This window comes from Hypomesus nipponensis, chromosome 12, assembly GCF_054491055.1.
Source record: "Hypomesus nipponensis isolate SF chromosome 12, ASM5449105v1, whole genome shotgun sequence".
NCBI lineage: Eukaryota > Metazoa > Chordata > Actinopteri > Osmeriformes > Osmeridae > Hypomesus > Hypomesus nipponensis.
This window is the reverse complement of record NC_140372.1, coordinates 2,887,888-2,912,515: the sequence shown is the minus strand read 5'-3', so window position 1 is coordinate 2,912,515 and position 24,628 is coordinate 2,887,888. Positions and strand designations below refer to the sequence as shown.

General features: G+C 52.6%; 1 protein-coding gene across 2 annotated transcripts; it reads right to left on the bottom strand.

The window, feature by feature from the left end:
* Window positions 1-315: 315 nt before the first annotated feature.
* On the bottom strand, window positions 316-24,628 carry LOC146260667 (lysine-specific demethylase 6A-like). 2 transcript variants are annotated; one of them, XM_084667634.1, is made up of 29 exons: window positions 24,145-24,628; window positions 23,941-24,004; window positions 16,889-16,997; window positions 15,645-15,694; window positions 14,682-14,740; window positions 14,314-14,434; window positions 13,667-13,721; window positions 12,792-12,826; window positions 12,208-12,301; window positions 11,804-12,029; window positions 11,463-11,682; window positions 10,550-10,684; window positions 8,397-8,528; window positions 8,228-8,302; window positions 8,013-8,120; window positions 7,332-7,700; window positions 6,232-7,022; window positions 5,162-5,291; window positions 4,868-4,973; window positions 4,265-4,470; window positions 3,626-3,687; window positions 3,448-3,522; window positions 2,543-2,691; window positions 2,310-2,424; window positions 1,855-2,042; window positions 1,462-1,603; window positions 1,229-1,355; window positions 619-789; window positions 316-393 (listed from the first exon to the last, which is right to left on the bottom strand). In XM_084667634.1, exons 1-29 carry the CDS (start codon window positions 24,318-24,320, stop codon window positions 364-366), a joined length of 4,320 nt encoding a protein of 1,439 aa, XP_084523760.1. In that variant the 5' UTR covers window positions 24,321-24,628; the 3' UTR covers window positions 316-363. The 2 variants fall into 2 exon arrangements, with proteins under 2 accessions (XP_084523760.1, XP_084523761.1); XM_084667635.1 differs by lacking the exon at window positions 10,550-10,684.

Genomic DNA, 24,628 nt, shown 5'->3' with positions numbered 1-24,628 from the left:
GAGGAGGGGGGACTTTTCCTGAATATCAGAAATGGTCCGTTGGTTTCCGTTGGGTTTTTACCGTTTGAAATAGAAGTTCCCGTGGCAGCGCCCAGCCCAGTCGCCCCCACGAAAGCAGCAGGGCGTGATGGGGATGGAGCAGGGGGTGATGGGGGTGGAGCAGGGGGTGGTGGGGGTGGAGCAGGGGGTGGTGGGGGTGGAGCAGGGGGTGATGGGGGTGGAGCAGGGGGTGGTGGGGGTGGAGCAGGGGGTGGTGGGGGTGGAGCAGGGGGTGGTGGGGGTGGAGCAGGGGGTGATGGGGGTGGAGCAGGGGGTGGTGGGGGTGGAGCAGGGGGTGGTGGGGGTGGAGCAGGGGGTCTAATGTCAAGATGAGGATGAGTGAAGTGGAGGAGCCTGCGAGGAGAGAACACAAAGAGAGAGAGGGAGGAGTTACAGAACATCCTGGACCTGCGAGGGGGAACTGTGTCAGGGAGAAGAGAGAATCCTGGAGCAGTTGTGTATGAAGACAGCTCAGAAGTAGACCGTCTAACAGAGACTGTGGGGAGGAAGGGTACACTGAAGCTAGCTGGGGGTGGGGGTGTGTGTGTGTGTGTGTGTGTGGAAGAGAGACAGACTTACTAAAGTGAACTGGTCGTAGACCTGCATGAGGTCGTCCAGGCGGTGCTGCTCCAGAACCACAAAGTTCTCCAGCTGGGAGCTGCCTTTACGGGCACAGTCTTGGCAGTGCACCACACACTGCTTCCTGGAGAGCAGCTCTCTCCGCACAAACAGCAGGTTAAACACCTCCACCTGACACACACACACACACACACCAGTAAGTAACAATTCATATCGAAAGCAGAGAAAGCATTCAGAGCGTGTGGGTGACGCATGTGAGAGGGCTGTGTCTGGTGGAGGTGAGGGCTGTGTCTGGTGGAGGTGAGGGCTGTGTCTGGTGGAGGTGAGGGCTGTGTCTGGTGGAGGTGAGGGCTGTGTCTGGTGGAGGTGAGGGCTGTGTCTGGTGGAGGTGAGGGCTGTGTCTGGTGGAGGTGAGGGCTGTGTCTGGTGGAGGTGAGGGCTGTGTCTGGTGGAGGTGAGGGCTGTGTCTGGTGGAGGTGAGGGCTGTGTCTGGTGGAGGTGAGGGCTGTGTCTGGTGGAGGTGGTGGAGGTGAGGGCTGTGTCTGGTGGAGGTGGTGGAGGTGAGGGCTGTGTCTGGTGGAGGTGAGGGTTGTCTGGGCGGGTGACTGACCTCACAGATGGTGCAGTAGTGAGCAGGGTCGTCTCTGTTCCTGGGCTGCACCACCGTCTCCTTCCCAGCAGACACCAGCGCCTCCATCACCCACTGGCTCTGCTTCAGGGTCCGCAGCAGACAGTACCTACACACACACACACACACACACGATGCTCAGTACAGCCGGCAGGGCCCTCCACAGTGTGATGAGGAGGAAGAGGTGGTGAAGAGGAGAAGGGCGCTTCACTCACTTGATCATCTCAAACAACTTGTGATCCGACACCTTGATGTTGCGTGCCATGTTCCAGGAAAGGTGCACCATGGGAACCATGGATTTGACGCTCTGCAGCTTGTTCCACTCGTAGCGCTCCACCGCCAGCTTGTACTGGTGAGCTGGGGGAGGGGAAGGGACAGGAAGGGGGAGGGCAGAGTACAGGAAGGGAGGGGCAGGAACAGGAAGGGGGAGGGGAGAGACGACAGGAAGGGGGAGAGGAGAGACGACAGGAAGTGGGAGGGGAGAGACGATAGGAAGGGGGAGGGACAGGGACAGGAAGAAGAAGAGATTAACACCACGATGGGCTGGTTCCAGACCAGTGCTGGTGTAACGCAGGAGGGGCTTTGGGACACATGGTGGCTGAGCTCACCAGTCAGTGGGCCCACGTTCCAGGAGATGTTGTTGCACCAGCCGATGGCCTGGACCCAGTGGACCGTGCCCGTGTTGAGCCACACCAGGTCTCCCGGACGCTGGATGAACCGGTACACCGGGACGTCTGACTCGTACAGATCCTCCAGGTTGGGCCACCAGGAGCCCTTTAGGAAGTTTATGTTGTTCCTGAGAGACAGGGAGAGAGAGGTAGAGACGGAGAGAGAGACAGAGAAAGAGAGACAAAGAGAGAGAGAGGGGGGGGGGGAGGGAGAGAGAGAGAGAGGGGGGGGGAGGGAGAGAGAGAGAGAGGGGGGGGGGAGGGAGAGAGAGAGGGGGGGCGGGAGAGAGAGAGAGGGAGACAGAGAGAGAAGGCGAGCATGAAGTCTTTCCTCTCCTCCATTAATTCTGTCTAGTCTCAGCCTGGATGATGCACTGCACACACACACTTCTTACTTTTCACAGAAGTTGCTCATGACGCCCCAGTAGGGTTCTGGCACAGCGAACCACTCGCAATCCCCGGGGCCAATGTTGATGTTTACTGAACAGAAATTGTTGTGTTCCTGGTGACCTGAGACAGACAGACAGAGACAGATGGGGGGGGGGGGGGGGGGGGGGAGAGACTTGGTCAAACACTACACACCAGCAGAGAAAATAGACTGGTGTGTGTGTGAGAGAGCACTCCTTACCTGGTATTCTGCTCCCAGGGACCTTCATGTACAGCTGGACTGTGTTCATGCCCAGGATGGGATGGCCCACATGGCTGAGCAGGTTGCCGGCGGAGACCACCCTGCTGAAGGCTGGCAGCTTACTGAGCTCCTGCAGCTGGAGCTTCCACCTGGGGAGGAGGAGAGGGGGAGGAGAGGAAGGAGGAGGAGAGGGGGAGGACAGGAAGGAGGAGGAAAGGGGGGTGGAGGAGAGGAAGGAGGAGGAGAGGGGGAGGACAGGAAGGAGGAGGAGAGGAGGGTGGAGGAGAGGAAGGAGGAGGAGAGGGGGAGGACAGGAAGGAGGAGGAGAGGGGGGTGGAGGAGAGGGAGGAGGAGGAGAGGGGGGTGGAGGAGAGGAAGGAGGAGGAGAGGAAGAGGATGAGAGGGGGGTGGAGGAGAGGGGGAGGACAGGAAGGAGGAGGAGAGGGGGGTGGAGGAGAGGAAGGAAGAGGAGAGGAAGGAGGAGGGGGAGGAGAGGAGAGGGGGGTGGAGGGGAGGAGGAGAGGAAGAAGATGAGGAAGGAGGAGGAGAGGGGGGTGGAGGAGAGGAAGAGGAGGATGAGATGAAGATGAGGAAGGAGGAGGAGAGGGGGGTGGAGGAGAGGAAGAGGAGGATGAGATGAAGATGAGAGGAAGGAAGAGGAGAGGAGGGGGAGGAGAGGAAGAGGATGAGAGGAAGGAGGAGGAGAGGGGGGTGGAGGAGAGGAAGAGGAGGATGAGATGAAGATGAGAGGGGGGTGGTAGAGGAGGAGGGAGGTCAGATCATCACCATACCAACAGTACATCCCTGGACCACCTGCCTCCTGTGACCAGGCTGGCCGATGGAGATCCAGTCCTGTGTGTGTGTGTGTGTGTGTGTGTGTGATAGTGAGAGTTGCCCCTACTCACTTCCTCTCGTCGGACACGTCGATGTTGGTCCCGAACTTGATGTGCTTTAAGGGACCCCTCCTCTTCCGCACCGCGCTGCACGGGACAGGGGGAAACAACAAAATAATGTCATCCAATCCAGATAGTACTGTGTGTGTGTGTGCGTGTGTGTGTGTGTGAGTGAGTGTGTGTGTCTAACCTGTCGGCTGAGGCAGGCTCCGTATCTGAGGGCTCCTTCAGAGCTTTCTTCTCGTTCTCCTCCTGGAACACAAACACACGTTCACACAACCACACACTGCTGGGAGGGACTGAGTAAGATGTGTTCCAGTGTGTGTGGGGCTGACCCTCAGGGACTCCTGGGAGAAAGAGAGAGTGTGTGTGTGTGTGTGTGTGTTTGTGGGACTGACCCTCAGGGACTCCTGGGAGAAAGAGAGAGAGTGTGTGTGTGTGTTTGTGGGACTGACCCTCAGGGACTTCTGGGAGAAAGAGAGAGTGTGTGTGTGTGTGTGTGTGTTTGTGTGGGACTGACCCTCAGGGACTCCTGGGAGAAAGAGAGAGTGTGTGTGTGTGTGTGTGTGTGTGTTTGTGGGACTGACCCTCAGGGACTTCTGGGAGAAAGAGAGAGTGTGTGTGTGTTTGTGGGACTGACCCTCAGGGACTCCTGGGAGAAAGAGAGAGAGTGTGTGTGTGTTTGTGGGACTGACCCTCAGGGACTTCTGGGAGAAAGAGAGAGTGTGTGTGTGTGTGTGTGTGTGTGTGTGTGTGTGTGTTTGTGGGACTGACCCTCAGGGACTTCTGGGAGAAAGAGAGAGTGTGTGTGTGTGTTTGTGGGACTGACCCTCAGGGACTCCTGGAAGGAGGCGGCCTGGTACTGGGCGTACTTGGCGATGGTGGTGTGGGAGCGGCTGCTCTCACAGCGCCAGGTCTTCTTGGAGCCGCTCAGGTCCCAGTTCTCATCAGCAGGCTGGGCCAGCTGGGTCCTCACCTCCACTAGGTGGTCTGGGTTAGCCTCCACCAGGGTCTTGGTGGAGAACAGGCCCAGGTCTGGAGGGGGGCGGGGGGCAGGGAGGGAGGAAACATTAGGACTGTGTGGAGGAATGAGTTCAGATCAGAAGGGGCAAGGCTGTGAAGGTGCTGTGAAAATGCATTCAGCAGGTGGCGCCACTGAGTAAGCAACAGCAAGACTGAAGGCTCATGGGAGTGAGACGAGAGAGACAGACACAGACACAGAGAGAGAGCGAGAGGAGAGACAGAGAGAGACACTGAGACAGAGAGCGAGAGGAGAGACAGAGAGAGAGACACAGAGACAGGGAGCGAGAGGAGAGACGGAGAGAGACACAGACAGAGAGCGAGAGGAGAGACAGAGAGAAAGACACAGACAGAGAGCGAGAGGAGGGACAGAGAGACACAGACAGAGAGCGAGAGGGAGACAGGGTCTCACCTAGTTTGAGGGCTCCAGCCAGGCCTCTGATGACCGTGACAGGGTTGGAGGGGTTTGTGCAGAACTGATGCAGTGGAGGGAAGAATGCATCCCTTTTGTTCTCCAGCTACACACACACACACACACACACACACACACACACACACACACAATATTAACACCTCAGCAGACATCTCAGATTGACACATTATCCCATTTATACAGATTCACTCATCATATAGAATAGTGTATAATATAAATGAACATAGCTGTTAGGTGTGTTTAGTGTGTGTCTGTGTGTGAAGCAGGCCTCACATAGATGCTGGGCGTGGGGGGGTTGAGCTTGTCCTTGGGCAGGGCCGGGGAAGGGGGCGGGGGCAGGCGAGGGGGCGGGCACTTATCCAGCAGGATGCTGCTGTTGGACAGGCCGTTCTTTCCCAGGTTCCTGGAAGACAAGACAGACGTTACACACACAGACCCTTCCTCTCTGAGGACCAGGGGGTCACAGGGTCAAACAGACCCTTCCTCTCTGAGGACCAGGGGGTCACAGGGTCACAGACCCTTCCTCTCTGAGGACCAGGGGGTTACAGGGTCACAGACCCTTCCTCTCTGAGGACCAGGGGGTCACAGGGTCAAACAGACCCTTCCTCTCTGAGGACCAGGGGGTCACAGGGTCACAGACCCTTCCTCTCTGAGGACCAGGGGGTCACAGGGTCACAGACCCTTCCTCTCTGAGGACCAGGGAGTCACAGGGTCAAACAGACCCTTCCTCTCTGAGGACCAGGGGGTCACAGGGTCAAACAGACCCTTCCTCTCTGAGGACCAGGGGGTCACAAACAGCAGCTGACATTGGAAAAGTAATAACACGCTTCAGAGATCCAAGTGGGAGTAGATATTTCAAAGGCATTTCAGGACACGTCCCTTTTGGCTACTCTATGCCAGGCAAGATCAATCGAGCGCATATCCGTGGTCATTTCAAGTATTAAATTCCAACCAGTCCTGGTTAGACCCACAAGAGGAGAGCAGATCAGGAACAAATCATTGTAGTAACGTAAACGTCTCTTGGTCGGGGTCTCCTGGATCACATGGTGCCAGTTACCCCGGTAACACACATCCCATCCCGGTGATGATGATGCAGTACCACAAGCTCACACTAGAGGGAGACGCAGGTTTCTAAACCCAACAGAAAGGAGGACACAAGCAAGCACAGGGTGAGCAGGGATGGAACGTGGCCCCGGTACGTTCAGAAGGCCTGTTTCCTCACCAAGCAGGTGCCTTCACACCACCCAAACACAGCTAAGGGGAGAGAGAGAGAGGCCCAGGCTGAGAACTGGAACAGAAGCCACAACAGGGGAGAGGAGGTGTGGGGAGAGAGGACGTCCTACCTGCAGGCCTTGAGTACGTCTGAGGAGCTGGGGTAGATGGACACGGAGGACGAGGGGGAGGGGTGTCGGCCGGGGGCGGGGCCGGGGGCCCGCTGACACGGCGCCGAGGGGGGCTCGGCCTTCAGGGGGCTCCGGGAGTCCTCCGAGATGCCCCCCTTTCCGTTGCCGTTGAGGGTGGGGCCGGGCGGCGTGGCGACGGCGGTGTTGCTGTTGCCGGGGCTGTGGGTGCTCGTCTGAGCGTGCTCAGAGGACGACTTGGGGGAGGGCGTGGCTGTGGACATGGCTGAGATGGGGGAGGAGGAGGTGGGGCTCCCCTGGGGCGGGGCCAGAGGCGGGAGGGAGCCGTGATGGAGGTTGTTGACCTTCCTGTGGGCAGAGCAGCCCTTGGCGGCCCCGCCCTCGCAGGGCCCCTGAGGGCCGTCCTTGGGATTGTCTGAGCTAAGGCCCGGGGACCCGCCCACCCCCTCGCCTCCCGCCACGTGATTGGATAAGCCCTCCGCCGCCACGGGGCCCTCGGGGGCAGGGTCCGTTGCCGTGGGAGCCAGGCCGTTGCCGAGGGGCGGGGCATCTTTGGTAGGCGGGGCGTCCGGGGCTCCACCTGAGGTAGCAGAGTGAGGAGGGGGCGGGGCCGGGGGGGACGGGAGGTGGTTGAGGGTCTGTTGCCTCGGTGATGGCGTGGCGGAGGAATGTCCGACCTGATTGTGGGGGGCGGAGTCGGGCGTCTGGGGGTGCGAGAGAAGCCCTTCGCCGTTTGGACCCGCCCAGCGTGGCCCAGAACCCTTCTGAAGCCCCTGACGAGAGAGAGAGAGACATTCAGACAGAACCCCACTGACTCTTTTAGAACCTTCTCTGGATCTAGAACCTTCTCTGGATCTAGAACCTTCTCTGGATCTAGAACCTTCTCTGGATCTAGAACCTTCTCTGGATCTAGAACCTTCTCTGGATCTAGAGCCTTCTCTGGATCTAGAGCCTTCTCTGGATCTAGAGCCTTCTCTGGATCTAGAGCCTTCTCTGGACCCTGGATCCTGTGGGCATTCTAGCCCCAAGTTAAGAAGACCGTTTCCCTGATGCAGTTATAACTGAGCGCCCCCCCTCCTCACCTGAGTGGAGTTGAGGTGCAGGGTCTGGCGCGGGTCCTGTGATTGGGTGCTTGTGCAGGTGTGAGGTAGTAGTGCGCCAGGCTGCAGGTAAGGCACGTCTCCGTGGGGTCCAGGGGCCACGCCCACGGCCACGCCCACTGGCTGGTTATTATTGGTAGAACAGTTATTGCCCACAGAAAGAGGCTCCAAGTGTCTGTGTGTGCCAGGGCCCAGGGGCCCATTGGCCAGTGGTTGAGGAAGAGGAAAGGGGGGCCGGAGCGGGGCGCCAAGGTGGGGGCGGGAGGGGTGGAGGCCGGGGTGAGGAGGGGGGAGGGAGCTGGGACCGTTGGGGAGGGAGGGGCGCAGCTGTCCTGAAGGGTTCTGTCTCATCTGTGGGGAGAGAGGGGGACATGAGGTCAGAGAGGGGGACGTGAGGTCAGAGAGGGGGACGTGAGGTCAGAGAGGGGGACGTGAGGTCAGAGAGGGGGACGTGAGGTCAGAGAGGGGGACGTGAGGTCAGAGAGGGGGACGTGGGGTCAGAGAGGGGGACGTGAGGTCAGAGAGGGGGACGTGAGGTCAGAGAGGGGGACGTGAGGTCAGAGAGGGGGACGTGAGGTCAGAGAGGGGGACGTGAGGTCAGAGAGGGGGACGTGAGGTCAGAGAGAAGGAACTAGCACTGCAGGGGTCTGTGTGTGTGTGTACCTGCTGTTGGTGCTGTTGCATCAGGTTGAGCTGAGCCTCCAGCTGTTCCAGGGTCTGCAGCTGCAGAGGCTTCAGACTGTCCCTGCTCCCCCGCAACTGCTCCAGGTGCTGGGGGACAGGAGTGTGCTCCGTGAGACGCCATGGTTACCACAGCATGAGGAGGGTGTACACGGGGTGGGGGGGCGTGTGTGTGGTCATGTCCACTACAAGCTTACCTGTAGCTTCTGTGGCGATAGGTACCAGTTGGGGACGGGCTGTTGTGTGGGGGCGGTCCAGGAGTCTGGCTGACCCTGAGAGAGCAGAGGAGGTGAACAAAACCACGTCAGGGTTTGGTCGTCGTTTTGTTTTCAACCCCTAGTGTCCTGGGTGTCCTGAGTGCTGTACCTTGGCTGGGCTGGAAGCCCTCCTGCGCTTGGCCGGGCTGGACTGGTCCTCCCCCGGCCCCAGGGCTCCTATATGGGGGGGCAGAGACTGACCTGCTGCCCCCCCCTCCGTGCTGGCCTGGGGCTTACACGCCTGGGGACAGGGGAGGGAGGGAGGAAAAAGGGAGGGAGGAAAGAGGGAGGGAGCGAGGAAAGAAGGAGGAAAGAAGGAGGGAGGAAAGAGGGAGGAAAGAAGGAGGGAGGACAGAGGGAGGGAGGAAGGAAAGAAGGAGGAAAGAAGGAGGGAGGAAAGAGGGAGGGAGGAAAGGGAGGGAGGAAAGGGAGGGAGGAAAGAGGGAGGAAAGGAGGAGGGAGGAAAGAGGGAGGGAGGAAAGAGGGAGGGAAGAAAGGGAGGGAGGAAAGGGAGGGAGGAAAGAGGGAGGAAAGAGGGAGGGAGGAAAGAGGGAGGGAAGAAAGAGGGACGGGTTAGGGGAGAGAAGGGAATGCAGTGGTGGTGGAGTGGTAGAGGACAGGAAGGATGATATGGAGAATGTTACAGATGGAGGGGAAAAACGTAGGGAGAAAAGAGAGGAGCGACAGTAAATGTTAATGCAGCCCAGGTATGGACGACAGCGTGGGGGAGGAGAGAGAGGTGGAGAAAAGAGAGGGAGAGGAGAAGGGGGAGAGACAAAACGACAGGCTGCTGTGATCTCATGTCAGCTCTCCAGGGGATCAACAGCAGCTGCCCCAGCTGCAGCGCCATCAGGTGACTCCACCCACACACCCGTGAACCGCCCCGCCCCGCCCCCCTCTCCACGCCCCTCCCCACGCCCCTCCCCTGGTGCATCAGTCAGCCACGGGACATACGTTACCTCTGTCCAAACACCAGCTTGGCACAGGGGGGGGGGACGGGGGGGGACGGTGATGGAGGCAAGTTGTGAAAAGCGATAGAGGGAACTTTGAAGTGGATTTTCACTGAAATGCCGTCCAATCACAGACCTCCCTTACCTCAGCGGTAGTCCTACAGGGAAGTGACTGCAACTGGCATCAGGCTGGCGCTGCTTGGCTCGTGCCCTGAGGTGATCGTTCGCTAACCGAGAAATTTACCTCCTCTAGGTACAGTGCAGGGTGTCAAATAATAATTGTTCTTCTTTATATTTTGGTTCTTGAATTGTAGCACAGTGCTCAAGAGTCCAGTTTAGCAGACATGCTAAATGTCCACTGTGACCAGTGCATAGGAACACCAAAACCTGATATTGTTGCAGTCACTTGAGACAAGAGGGGGGACAGCTGTGTAGACTCTCGCTGCCTCGTCAACAAGGAGTACAAACATCACACTTTCATTTGAACGCCCGACTTCACGTGACACCGTCGTTTTTTTTTTTGGGGGGGGGGGGGGTGCTTTACACAATGAACACATACACACACGCACACACACAAACTCCAGCTGTCTAGTAGGAGAGTTGTGGTCCGCCTCTAGGGGGTGCTGTTGGTTGGAGTGACTACAGGGCACCTAAGGTCAGCTGCTAGAAGAAGACAACACAACCAGCCTGGGTCTACACTACAGAGGCACGGCATAACCAATCACAGACCCTCGATTTGGGGAAGGGGGCGGGACAGTTTGGCTCCGACCAATAAGGTCCCCATTTTTTTCCCCCCATTTGAATGATCAAACCCAGCTAAATAAGGCAATGGGAGACATGAAATGTATATTGAAATATGGGTGACGATGAGTTAGTAATTGGTGCTATTGTAAAATTGATTTCAGCCATTCCTGCTGTGACTCCACAGTGTGATCCAGGCAGGAAGAGTGCAGTGAGCAGGTTGTGGAGGGGAAGGCCTGTGATTGGTCAAGCTGACCTGTGGATGTGTCCGGTGTGGAGGGGAGGGGGTGAGGACAGAATAGGCAACGCTTCAAATGGCCCCAACAAGTCATAACAAATGCCGTCTAGCAGTCATAACATGACATAATCCCTCAACAACTGTGACGTAAATCGCCAACGCTGGTTTCCTAGCGACGACTTTTAAGAATGGTTAAAGCATTGACGGGCTTACAGTTTTACACTGCAGCTTAAGGCATCTGTTACAACCTGGTGGGCTCACCCGAAAGGTTTCCCGTTGTGGCGTGTGTGTGTGTGTGTGTAGTAAGGTTGTGTTTCCTCTCTCAGGTCTCACCTGCGGTGCAGTGTTCAGGCCTCCCTGTCTGGAGGTTAGCTCTGCTGGGATTGGTAGACTCCAGGCATCCTCAATAAGAGGAAGCCTTTTACTTTTAGTCTGAGGACTAGTGAGCTGGGGGTTACTCAACTGAGCCTAAGGGGAATGGAAAACGCGTGACAGAAAACAAACATTTTAATAACGAACCTCCCCAAAAAAAGATGATAGTGTGTGCGGTGAGTGAGGCGGCAAGCTCTGCCACGCCAGCCTCCACTGCTCTGAGGACCTATGTGTAGGTGTGGCAGTTTAAAGAGTAGCTAGTATGTAGCCAACATGTCAACCAAACAGGGAGATCCGTATGTGGCCTGTATGCATAAACATTTCTGAATGAATACAACAACAAGAACGAGGGGAGGGGGGTGGGGTGGGGGACGAAACAAACATAATCATCAAACAAATCATTAAAACAAGCAGCCGTGTTTGTCTTAATGTCATGAAATGATGCCTTAATCACAGGGGTGAGAATGCCTCCTGGTTCATGCACACACAGACAGGATGTGAGAGGACCCACGGCTTGTCTCGGGTGGGGGGGGTGTGGGGGGGGGGGGGGCACACAGGTGGCTGAGGACCAAACGCTCCCTCTCTCTAGGACAGAAGACTCGCACAACCCAAAACTAATGGCCTTTTGGTTGGGAGACCAGCATCCGGATGGGCTTCACCTAGCAACCAAAACAACAAGCGCACTATAGCAGGACACAGTCAACCAGACGCCTACTGAGGGTCTGAAACCCCCTGGGCAGGGTCAGCATTACGGACGCAGACCAACACTATCAGACTGGTAAAAGCAGCGCTCCCATGGTGAGTGTGGTTTGTGCAAGGGGGAGCGGTGCGTGTCCTCTCCGGTGAGCTCTCTGGCCGCTAGCGGACTGCTCACCTGCAGGCATTTGATGCGCTGGGTGAGCGTGGGTGTGTTGGTGCAGGCTTTGCTGCGCGTGGCGTTGATGTAGCACTTGATGGCGTCGTGCGGCTGGCTGCAGGACTCGTACAGCGTGCCCAGGTCCATCCAGGCCGACGCGTGGCCGTGGTCCAGCTGCACGGCGCAGATGTAGGCCTGCAGGGCGTCCATGGGCTGGTTCTGCTGCTGGTACAGCACCCTGGAGGGGGAGAGCAGGTTAGAGAGCACCATGAGCTGGTTGTGCTGATGAGAGAGAGAGAAACAGAGAGAAAGCGAGAAAGAAAGGAGAGAGAGAGACCCCGTGAGGGTGTGGTCCTCACCCTATGGAACACCATGTGTCAGCGCTGGCCTCTGATTTGTCGATAGACTGTCTGTAGGAGACAAAGGCGTCCTGGACTCTGCCGATGCTGGAGTAACAGCGGCCCAGGTAGTACCAGGACTGTCCTGAGCCGGGGTCAGCCTCCAGGGACTTCTGCAGACACTGGATGGCATAGCTGTCCTTGTTAGCCCTGTCCCCTAGCTGCTCCACAGTGTGGTGCATCCAGCCTGGGGGAACACAGACACACACACACCAAGAAGCTCAGAAAAATCAGCAAGCAGGCTCAAAAGCAGGCTAAGCAATGGAACTGTGTTGCACTGTGTGTGCGTGCATGTGTGTGTGTGCATGTGTGTGTGTGCGTGCATGTGTGTGCGTGCATGTGTGTGTGTGCGTGCATGGTCTTACCTAGCTGCTGCAGGGTGGTGGCCTTCACCTGTGCTGGGAGCTCGTCAGTCTGCAGGAGGCTTTCGTACGCCTCCTTGGCAGCCCGGTATCTCTTCTGGAGAACACAGGAGATGACAGACCACAGAAGAAACACGCGTCAGAGAGAGAGAGGGGGGGGGGGGGGGTGCATCAGCATGCAGCAAAAGGGAGGGAACAGACAGATGGAGAGTGTGTGTGTGTGTGTGTGTGGGAGGGGGGGTAAAAGCACAGTAGGACTATTAACCATGACGAGGAAGGTATCATTCTTGCCTTCCATCAACACCAATCTATACAATCTCCATTTCAGTAGTGGGGGGGCTGTTCCGCTAGTCTGGCTCCACTCCAGCACACCCTGACACAGCAGAACCACCCCCCCCCCCCCCCCCCCCCACGAGCCTACGTGCTCCTCTCTGCCAGCACTGTGACAAGTCACTGTGCCACAAAACCGAACGTTTGGACTACGAACTACCTACAGCGGCCGAGTGCCCACCCCCCCCGAACCCCCCCTGGACCCCTTAAGCAGACGCCCCGACACGAGCGCTGGAGGAGACGAGACGGAGACTTACCTGAATCTCATACAGATGAGCGATGTGGAACTGGACTGTGGAAGGAAGGCAAAAGGCATGGTCAAGACAAAGAAGAGGCATCAGGTGACCAAGCTGGTGAGGCGGGAACACGGGACGATGGGTGAAGCAGTGGTGATCCAGAGGAAGAGGGTGGGTCAGGTCCCTGGCGTGGCAGAGCCACAAGGGAGGAGGAGGAGAGGAAGACAGACGCTCTCCTCTCCAGCCTGCTTCCTTTGTCTGTGGCGCTGCAGTGTGTATGAGACGCGTCTCCCGGCAGATGAATGGACACACACACACACACACACACACACACACACACACACACACACACACACACACACACACACACACACACACACACACACACACACACACACACACACACACACACACACACACACACACACACACACACACACACACACACACACACACACACACACACACACACACACACACACACACACACACACAGTAAGAAGCGCGCTCCCCTTGATGTGACTGTGCACGTTTGACTGAGAGAGTCAGTGTCAGGGGGGAGTGTGTGAGTCTGTGTGTTTCCTTTTCCGAACACGCAGCAGGAATGGTTCTCACCGTCTCCTTGGTAACCGGTTCCATGGAAATGTGACACAGCTGGGTCAAAGCAGACGCAATGAAAATAACAACCGTGTGTGTGTGTGTGTTTGTATATTTGTGAATGTGACCCAACGCACTCCCATTCAGAACTGTGGGTTGACATTTGGTCATAAACACTGAACAAAAGCATCAAGAAACTCAATCAAAATCAGGCAGGTTTCAAAGCGTTTCAACACTGAAGGAAAACAATGGAACTAATGTTGCGCTGAGTGAGAGTGTGCGGAACAGATGCTACTTACTTTCAGCTTTGGACAAAGTGCAGGGGCTGGAGTCAATCAGAGCCAGCTGAAAGTGCTGCGTCATGGAAGAGAGGACAAGACGTTAGCTTCCCCCGACTAAACAGAAACTGCAAACACATACCGCCTTGGCACGAGGCGCGGGTATTCAACACAGTTCTGTCCCTACTGAAAAGACCTGCACTGGTATAGAGGTAGGGGAGGAGGAGGGGGGCAGGGGAGGAGAGGAGGGGGGCAGGGGAGGAGAGGAGGGGGGCAGGGGAGGAGAGGAGGGGAAAGGGTAGGAGAGGAGAGGAGGGGGCAGGGTAGGAGAGGAGGGGGGCAGGGTAGGAGAGGAGGGGGGCAGGGTAGGAGAGGAGGGGGGCAGGGTAGGAGAGGAGGGGGCAGGGTAGGAGAGGAGGGGGGCAGGGGAGGAGAGGAGGGGGGCAGGGGAGGAGAGGAGGGGAAAGGGTAGGAGAGGAGAGGAGGGGGCAGGGTAGGAGAGGAGGGGGGCAGGGTAGGAGAGGAGGGGGGCAGGGTAGGAGAGGAGGGGGGCAGGGTAGGAGAGGAGGGGGCAGGGTAGGAGAGGAGGGGGGCAGGGGAGGAGAGGAGGGGGGCAGGGTAGGAGAGGAGGGGGGTGTGGAGGGGTGCAGGTAGTTTAGGGGGCTTACCTTTAGGCTTGACTCATAGTCTGTGTTGACCTTGAACATGAGGCCCAGACGCAGGTGGATCTCCTTGGCTCGGGAGAAGCTGGGGTCGATGTACAACACCTCCTGGAAGGCCTTGATCGCCCTGGAAGGGGGGGGGGAGAGAGAGAGATGGTTGGTGCAGAGAGACAGGGAGAAAGGGATTGGTGACTAGACTGTAAATAGAGGACAACATTTCATCATTGAGCCACACTTTTGTATGCTTTCCCACCCCCGACTATCCCCATGGAAACCACCTCTCAACTTCACATACACCTTCAACAGATTCAGTAGTTCACGCACACCAGAATGCTTAGTCATCCACACTCCAGTCCCAAAAGACAGTTACTCACCACTGAAACGCATTGTAATGGAAGTAGACCATCCCCAGACCGTAGAGAAAGTCAGCATTCTGAAAAAACAAACAAAACGTCTTCAACAAGGACACAACAGCACAAATCCGTGATTCATTGACTTCTGAGAACTTGCATGATAAACTATATTTGTATGATATTATTAAATCCCTCAGATGCTAACTCACTAGGTTGTGTTTCTTTTTCCTACAGGATAAAGTGTTTCCGATACTTTAGATACATCAGAATTGTATGAAATGTCGCGAAGTCGCGTCTCTACGACAGTGGAGCAGTTCGCTACCAGAACCTCAATCGAAAGTTTCAAAGTTTTTTGTTTTTTTTAACAGAATGAACCGCTCTTCTCCGCTGGATGACCAACTGTAACGTATTTAACTGGCAAATGTAAAGCTACCGTACAAAATGTAAATCAACAATTTATTTTTTATTAAAATCCAACTAATTATTCATATTTAACATAACATTATGTCGTGAAATAATGTTCAAGCAAGCACTACCAGTAACTTCAGCTGGCGGAATTAGCTGACGTGACTCATTCTCAAATATAACCTTATTAGACCGATCAGCTGTCGAGGATTCTTTAACGGTAACGTGTTTATTCTGCATTTCCAGTCTGGACGGTGGGCCACATTGTGGGGCGGTCTACCACAGATTATCCGGTGCCTGCGGCGAGCGTAGCAGCCAGTGAACTAGCCTGCAGCCCGCCTGCCAGGCAGCCTGGGGAAGAGGCCTACCCGAAACTCTGGAGCTCCTCTCAACACCCACACTACGCTACCGCAGCCACCAGAGACAGGCACAGGATGAGTCTTCATCTGAAACTGTAAGCACTATCCTGGAGAGACACACGTGCTTCCTGTTGCTGAGAGCGTGTGTGTGAGAGCACGTGTGTGAGAGCGTGTGTGTGAGAGAGTGTGTGTGAGAGAATGTGTGTGAGACTTTCCGTACCTTCCAGTAGTCCGACTGTAAACTGTAGTACCTCTGGTATGCTGATAATGCTGGAGAGAGACAGAGAGAGAGACAGAGAGAGACAGAGAGACAGAGAGAGAGAGGGGGGGGAGGGGGGAGAGAGAGAGAGAGAGAGAGAGAGAGAGAGGGAGGGGGAGAGAGAGAGAGAGGGAGGGGGAGAGAGAGAGAGAGGGAGGGGGAGGGAGGGGGAGAGAGAGAGAGAGAGAGAGAGAGAGGGAGGGGGAGAGAGAGAGAGAGGGAGGGAGAGAGAGAGAGAGGGAGGGGGAGGGAGGGGGAGAGGGAGAGAGAGAGAGAGAGAGAGAGAGAGGTGAGTCAGATGCAGCACATCAGAGCGGTGTAGACCACACCAGCCCTGCTATTAGAAGGAATCTGAGATGGCAACACGAGGGAAATAAAACATTGTTAGACCGAATGGACACCATCAGACGGGGTCAACTAAGAGGGAAGTTTGCATTTCAGCAGGAGACAGCAGACAGACAGGGTAGGAGAGAGAGACAGGGTAGGAGAGAGAGACAGGGTAGGAGAGAGAGACAGGGTAGGAGAGAGAGACAGGGTAGGAGAGACAGACAGGGTAGGAGAGAGAGACAGGGTAGGAGAGAGAGAGACAGGGTAGGAGAGAGAGACAGGGTAGGAGAGAGAGACAGGGTAGGAGAGAGAGACAGGGTAGGAGAGAGAGACAGGGTAGGAGAGACAGACAGGGTAGGAGAGAGAGACAGGGTAGGAGAGAGAGACAGGGTAGGAGAGAGAGACAGGGTAGGAGAGAGAGAGACAGGGTAGGAGAGAGAGACAGGGTAGGAGAGAGAGACAGGGTAGGAGAGAGAGAGACAGGGTAGGAGAGAGAGAGACAGGGTAGGAGAGAGAGAGACAGGGTAGGAGAGAGAGAGACAGGGTAGGAGAGAGAGACAGGGTAGGAGAGAGAGACAGGGTAGGAGAGAGAGACAGGGTAGGAGAGACAGACAGGGTAGGAGAGACAGACAGGGTAGGAGAGAGAGACAGGGTAGGAGAGAGAGACAGGGTAGGAGAGAGAGACAGGGTAGGAGAGAGAGACAGGGTAGGAGAGAGAGACAGGGTAGGAGAGAGAGAGACAGGGTAGGAGAGAGAGAGACAGGGTAGGAGAGAGAGAGACAGGGTAGGAGAGAGAGACAAGAAAGAGACAGACAGAGACACAGTAGCACAGAGAGAGAATGAGAGCGAGCGGACAAAGAGACGTGGTCCACCTTTACCTTTGGGGTAGTCCTCCAGCAGCAGGTTGCAGTGTCCTAGCTGGCAGAAGAGCTCAGGCTCCACCTTGCCCTCCGCCTTCAGGACGAGAGAGTCGTAGCAGCGGACAGCCTGAGACAGAGGAAAGACCAGACTAACTCAGGGAGAGGGGGGTCTCTGTGATGCCAGTTTGCTCAATGTCGGTGTATCCCAGCAGCGTTTGCATTACCCTGTCACGCAGTTGCGGTTACGGCTCGCACAATTATTTATTTATTTTTTATTACCCCGATCACTGAACTTTGTAAACGGCCGTCGAAGGCAAGGTTATGGGTGAACGAACCCGACTCGGATCACAATTTCTACGTTTTTGCCACATTCCAACGGATTCTGGTTGTGAAGCACAAAACTAGTAACATGCTAACAGAATATGTATTAAAAACACTCGACTTGCACACACGCCAACTCAAACGTAAGCAACCATTGGCTCCTGGAGAACCGTCAGAACAGCGTTAGCATTGTTGTACATCCTCCCCCCACTCCCTCTCTCTCTAAATACACACACACACACACACACACAACCTATACGTGGGAATCTACAAGCAAACTAGAAGGTTCATCAATATAATGGATTCTCCGAAAGCAATGAGATGTAAACACAACACACCGAACAGAACGCCATCAATGTGAGCTTAACTATACTCAGCAGACAAAAGCCTCTACATTACATTTGGACACTTGCACTGCTGTACTTGTGCCATGCCTTGTTATGAATGTTGCAACCCATGTTTGAACTGATAGGCATAAATGCATGACATCACAGGGTGTGAACACCATCATATCAGGGCGTACCACATCCCAGCTAAATAAAGGGGGGGGGGCACCATATAGAGCTGTTGCCATTTATATCAATAGTACAGTACTGCACTGCAGGCATGCCTTGGGTTCACATCTCCAAATCCAACACACACATAGCCACACACACACACACACACCACTTGTTTATGCCAACAACTGGACAAACTCAACTTGAGCTGCATTTCATACACCTCTGCAGCAGTCCCCAAGGTTTAGCGATGACATCTCGCCCAGAGTGGAGGCCGTTTCCAGAACGTCACAGAATAGACTTTGGCCGAATCCCAATACTCCCCCTTACCCTTAGTTTTGCGCGTTCCCGTGAGAGCTAGTGGTGTCCCAATACTCTTTTGGAGCTAGGGGTAGGGCTAAGACGAAGGGGTATACACCCCTTAAAACCAAGTAAGATCGGGAGCTTACTTAAAACCTAGGGCTTTGTGAATACTGCGCGACCGGCAACAATGACGGCCAGATCATCCAGAGAGTCCGATAAATGTAATATTTTCGGCTTAATTCATTGATAAAATTAAGACAGTTGTTTCGTGGTATACACAGTCCTGTTCATATATATTTGCAACCATTTTACTAATTGAAACGTTTCTAAAAATCGCTAGTTTGGTACGCTAATGTTACAGTGCTGAATTGCACAACAGTCCCGCATTTCTCTGACTAGCATGTCTACAATTTAAAGTAAACTCCATTAGCAGCGAATTTCGTTTGATATCAGTGAATAACACTACTTGCTTTGGAGATATCAATACGTGCCAGATGACGTACCCGTAACCAAGTGGCGTCCCATTTCTTAGGGATGTGTAGCCCTTACCCCTCAGTTTCGAGGGCCAAGGGCTAGGGGTAAACTAAGGGCTAGGGGTAAGGGGTAAGGGGGAGTATTGGGATTCGGCCTTTGCCTGGGAAACAGACAATTCCGTGAGCTCACATTTTATCTGCACTGGCCACAGGATCTGGCCACACTCCTATTCAAACAGATTTCCCTTTGGAAGGAAAAGTGCCAGGCCAATCACAATCTTTTATCTGATGGGGGGGAAGGGGATTTAATAACGATGACTGCACTGGGGAGAACAGTTGAGGTATAACAACTAACAAGACGTTTCGTTGCTCCGATTGGTTGGTACAGCACCTATCCAATTGCGCCCAGAGGAATTTTAGTGGATATAGAAAAAGTGTTGCACACTAACAAGGAGTCAGGTGGCTGAGCGGTTAAGGAATCAGAATCGGGCTAACAATCTGAAGGTCGCCAGTTCGATTCCCGGCCGTGCCAAATGACTGTGGCCTTGGGCAAGGCACTTCACCCTATTTGCCTCGGGGGAATGTCCCTGTACTTACTGTAAGTCGCTCTGGATAAGAGCGTCTGCTAAATGACTAAATGTAACAAACTGTTCTGGCGATGCTGGGCAAAAAAATACAGAGTTGAAAGAGAGAGACAGAGCGGGAAAACACAAAACTATCAGCCCACATGAACTGGACAACCTCCCTGTTACTAACAGAACTTCCTCGAGACGCCGCCGCTCAATCTCTTCGCTGGAACGGCAAACGATAAGAGCCCACTTTCTCCTGAAGCCCAAAAGTTTAAATAAACTTGTGCCGAGCCAGTCCGATAGGGACTGGAACCCAGTTTCAGTTACAGAGAGATTGCTTCAAATCTCTTGTTTGCTAAGCACTTACAACAGTCACGATAATGAGCTGCCAATGATTAACCACATAACATGAGTGCCTCGGTTCTAAGAAACCCGTGCATGTGCCAGTTTGTTTCAGGGGCGTGTTCGTAGGACTAAATGTCTGCCCTCTCCACATTTTGGCGCCGCATGTCGTTTTCCAATAACAAATCAAGAAGGTTAACCCAATCACAAGCAACATCCCGATGAGTGGATCAACTAACCAAGTTATTTGCTGATTAAAAAAGGTAGCTTTGACTTCCATGAAATTCCAACATCAAAGTTGGGGTTGGTTTACGTACCACACCTGATCCTGAACGCAATACAGGACACTTCCCAGCCTGAAACTACAGTCATCAGCGTCAGAACACGTGTACAACAGCATGGACACAAAAAGGCTCTCTTAATCTTTTATTATTAAGTAATCACTTATGCTACTGGATTTCTTCACTTTCGAACTATAGTTTGCCCTCACACTGCACACTTATCATTCTGCATGCCACGAATCCCTTAATGGAGAAAACCTACTTGGCAATAAACCTGACTCAACAGCTGTTCTGTGTGTGGTGTGTGAGTGTGTGTGTGCGCGCGCGCGCCCTGATGCACTTGGGCCTTACAACATTTCTACCAACAAGACGGTTTGTTGATGCCTGGGTCGGGGGTGGGGCAGCTCTGGAGTCACAGACATGCTCAACACAATCACAACGCACATGCGTACACAAACATGCTTGCGAAGGCGCACACATTTACAATTAGTCATTTAGCAGACGCTCTTATCCAGAGCGACTTACAGTAAGTACAGGGACATTCTCCCCGAGGCAAGTAGGGTGAAGTGCCTTGCCCAAGGACACAACGTCATATGCCGGCTGGGAATCGAACTGGCAACCTTCAGAATACTAGCCCGATGCTCTACCCGCTCAGCCACCTGAGTCCGCGCACACGGGTTTAGCATTCAAATACTCTCATTCACACACCCAAATTAGAACACATCACACTTGTAAACAACACGGTTCACCCACTATAAATACTCAATACAAACTCTGATAGGGCAGAAGGCCAGTGGCTGTGTACAAGGCCCTTACGCATAATGCTTCTGTAAAGAGCATGTGTGCTTGATGAGTTCCCACAATGCACCTGGGCTTTCCTAACGAGCCACCTTGTTGTCTAAGCCCTGTGTGTTTGTGTGTAGATAATCTGAAGAACCAGGGCACTGCATCGAGTCAGAATTGAGCAGGTGAGATGCTCAGGACCCTGGCACACACAGTGTACCAAGTTTAAAGTTGTTTGGATGAGCTGTTGGTGAGAAACAAATGTCAATGCGTTTGTTGCCCGCCATGTTGATGAGCACTAAGAGACATGATCACTCCAATACGGTATCCTTCTCTGAGGCAGGATACATGCAGAGTAGGGCTGGGAATCTTTTGGTATCTCACGGTTTGATACAATTCTTGGGGTCACAAATCGATTAACGACTTTAATCCTAAAAATAAACAAGTTGTTGGTTGTGATGCATAAACCTTTGTGATTGTGCAGTCATCTCCATTAAAATAATGAAATGTCAAATGAAATCACTTCTAAATAGTTAAACGCACTCATATTTAAAGGGCATAACCTGCTACATGTGTTCTGTAACAGTACTGTGAAGGGGGAGGATCAAGTCTGAATGAATGGGGAGTACTACTCAATAAGGATTTACTAGAGAGAGGCGATGAAAAAACATTCTTATGAGTAACCATTTAAAGAGGCGTGTCAGAATACCATCTGCCAAATATATTCTGTCCTTATGAATTGTCAAAATATACAACTGAATGTCCAATCATCGTCATCATCGAAGATGCTGTAGGCAGAGTACTCTATGTGTCACATCATTCAAACACAATGTTTGCGTAGTTTTTTTGTGTGACCTTAGAAATGCCAAGCCTACCCTTAACAGTTTAGTATGCCTACACACAAACACAGGGCAGGCAGTGATTTGCAAATTGACCAGAAAGCTCCTTAGTAGACCAGGTAAATCAACCTTTAAACGTCTGAATGTCACCACCAGTGATACAGTGACCTAGTTCTGTCAAGGTGCTGAAGAGAGTTATCTAAACGTGGATAGCAGTGCAGCGGGGCGACTGCATACCATACAGGGAACAGGGTCTAAACTACTGAGACTGTAAAAGGACAGCGACTGATTATGTGTATGGGGGCCAATTATATAGAAATATTGTCAACACATGTAAAATAAATGCCCCAGTAACAAAATCGGCTCAATTTTAGAGAATAGGACAATTACATTTAACTTATTTTGTTGTTGCTTTTGTACATGGAGAAATATACATGGTGCATATAAAAAATACAGAAAATCAATTATCAGAAGTGCATTATTTTAATATTACGTCAACAGTCAGAATCAGCCTGTTTACAGCCACATTGCTGTTGCACATACTGCGCACACAATACTGTCTTAACACCAGTGTAACTGTTACACAGTAACAATAAGATATCGACTGCAAAATGAATGCAGCAGAAACATCAAGATCTTAAGAAGAACATCAACCCTCGACCCAATATGCGACAGTGATAATCTCAAACACAACATGAAAAGGGCAAATCTGCTGGTAGCACAGAAAGTAACATGCTGCTTTTGGCAGTGGTGTCAAATCTTTATCCTGACACTTGCCAAAGCACGACACAAGCATCTAAGAGCAACAGGCTGGTCTTACTATGAGGCTCTGCAACATATGTTCACACCTGTATCACGAGCTGTTCCTGATCAATACTTCATTATCAAACCTAGCCTACCCCCATTCACTTGGGTAATCTAGAGTCTAGACAATGGGACAGTTGATAAGTGTAAGACCATGGCAATTGAATCACACCCATGTCTAGATTGAAAATGTAGAAGTGAGATGGTATTGTATATTGTATTGTATGTATTGTATGATGGTATTGTATGTGAATGGATTTGAATGTTTATGTAAGATTTATTTGGCAACAGGCCTTAGTAGTGGTCTGAATAGTACTGAATAGTATTAAATTAAACCATGAATTACTAGCCACTCCATTTCTGTAAAGACAACCTACAATGACACAGAGGCAGGTAATAATGATGAATAATGTGTCATTTTGTAAATGTGTACGGTGCATGATAACGTCCTCTTCGCTGAGATCTATTGAATTTTAGCATGCAAAACAAACAAGTCATGCCACACCGCCTAGCGAGGCAAATTAAGATGGACTACTTGTTGTGGCAGTGAATTACACTGCACATGTGTTGGCGATTCAGGGTGATAACCAAAGCCTTTGCGAAATCCTTACATGAATCGATTGTCCATAAATGAAAAATGCATGGCAAACATTTTGTTTGCCGTTAACTGTGCTGGCTTCAAGTTGATTATGCTCATACTAGCTTAACGTGGGATGGACTACATTCATACAGTCATTGATATCCGGGTAACAAAGGGTCTACTTCCAACGAACTTGGACATGGTCACAAAACAAAGATCAAGCGAAACCTACCAAAACATTGCAATGGATTTCTCTCCAAAAATGGCATAAATTCAATCTTCATTCAGAATTAAACCCGTCTATATTCCGCTGTCCCTACACCACGTCCCGCCATCTTGGACCGACCCAAGCAGACAGCCATTAGCTACGTGCTAGCTATATAAAAAGCTAGATGGTACATAGCTTACAAGCTTGCTAGTTAGCCAACTCTAACGCCAGAGAACCAACAAGACCACAACACTAGTGGCTATCACAATCACAACATTTAGCATGAAAGCTCGGCGCATAGAGCATGCATTCTGCACACCACAGATGCAAATCTTATTACACTGCCATGAAAGTTCGGCCACGATGCAAACTGAGAGCACAGAGAGAGATTTCACTGATATCACAGGAGCGATGATTCAACCAATGAATTGCCATTAGCAAGCTAGTCACTCAATGTTGAAGACCGTACATTTGGGTTTAGTTTATGAGCGTGGCCAAACAAGCAATTGTCTGAGGATGTGATTAACAAACATGTAAACATTGTTCTAGCAACATTCGAGTGTTTGGTGTGTAATTTCCACTCCGAACCGCTAGACACCCTTAGCTAACCCGTTAGCAAACTGCAGTGCAAAGCACTGTCCTATTTAAGGGATTTCAGGTTTCTTGTGACATGAACGTGTTTCTGTTTTCACAGGTAAGACAGCTACCGTTAGCCATATAAGACAAATCAAATACTTTAAGTGGGTGTCTTATGATTTCGTAGCAACATTGCTAGCTGGCTAGTGTACACTAGCTACGGTAGTGTAGGGAAGCGGACCACCATGATCAATGTTGAGGACGCTGCGTAGTAACTTAGCCGCAGCACTGCCTCTGTCGCTCTGCCTGCGCACAAGATGGACTATGCATGCCCCCACAGCGCTTGGACAGATTCTGGTAGCTAGCTTGCGTGTTGAGTTTAAGACCACACCAAACAACATCCGTGAATTTATTTTAGCAGCGTGTGTTGGTGCTGGTGATTAAAGGACCGCCTGGGTTCTGAACGTTAGCGTGCTAGCAAGCTAGCTACCTACCTTCAACAGCAGGGCCTTCGTTCTGGCGCCATCTTCATGAAGCCTCTGAAATCCAAACAGTGAGCTGCAAGCGAGAAGACAACACAGGCGGTTCAGTATCGCTTACAGACCAGCTCTTACAGATCGTCGACATAGAAACACAGACGACACGTGCATGTTGTAGTCAGAATACTTTGGAGGTGTGAACGGGGTTACGGTTCCAACCTGTCAATTCCGACCAAGCTGTCCCTCTCTTGGGCTGTCAGCGTAGGAAAGTCCTCCTCGGTTTCACTCGCTTTTCCCGCCGCCATTTTCTTTTCCTCATCACCACCAGAAGCCGAGCCTAGACTCCGAGCAGCAGCGCAGGCAGCAACAGCGAGCGAGACTCCGCACGATTGCATGGAATCGCGACGAGACGGCGAACGAAATACTCCACCAAATTAAAGAGAGAAAACAAAAAAAATATTTGAAATAGTTAACTTTCTATCCAGAATCAAAAAAGGCAACCCAAAACAGTAAATCCTTTCAGGAAAATAAGTAACCCTCCAGAACGTCTTCGCGTCACATTTTTTAGTCACAGTGTTATATGCAACTAATAAAAAAAAATGCATTAAGGGTAGTTTTTGCAGGTTTCAAAAAAGAATTATTTGATCGTAAAATCCCTACTGCCACCAGCCCAAAGTTGTTATAATTGTGTCACCCAAGCGAA

What these genes read in the sequence shown, in the direction of transcription:
- LOC146260667 (XM_084667634.1), bottom strand. Translation starts at nt 24,320, where the DNA reads ATGCAATCGTGCGGAGTCTCGCTCGCTGTTGCTGCCTGCGCTGCTGCT. An exon ending in TGCACCTCAACTCCACTCAG is followed by an intron (nt 7,023 to 7,331) that starts GTGAGGAGGGGG and finishes CTCTCTCGTCAG; the next exon opens with GGGCTTCAGAAGGGTTCTGG. An exon ending in TCTACGACCAGTTCACTTTA is followed by an intron (nt 394 to 618) that starts GTAAGTCTGTCT and finishes CTCTCCTCGCAG; the next exon opens with GCTCCTCCACTTCACTCATC.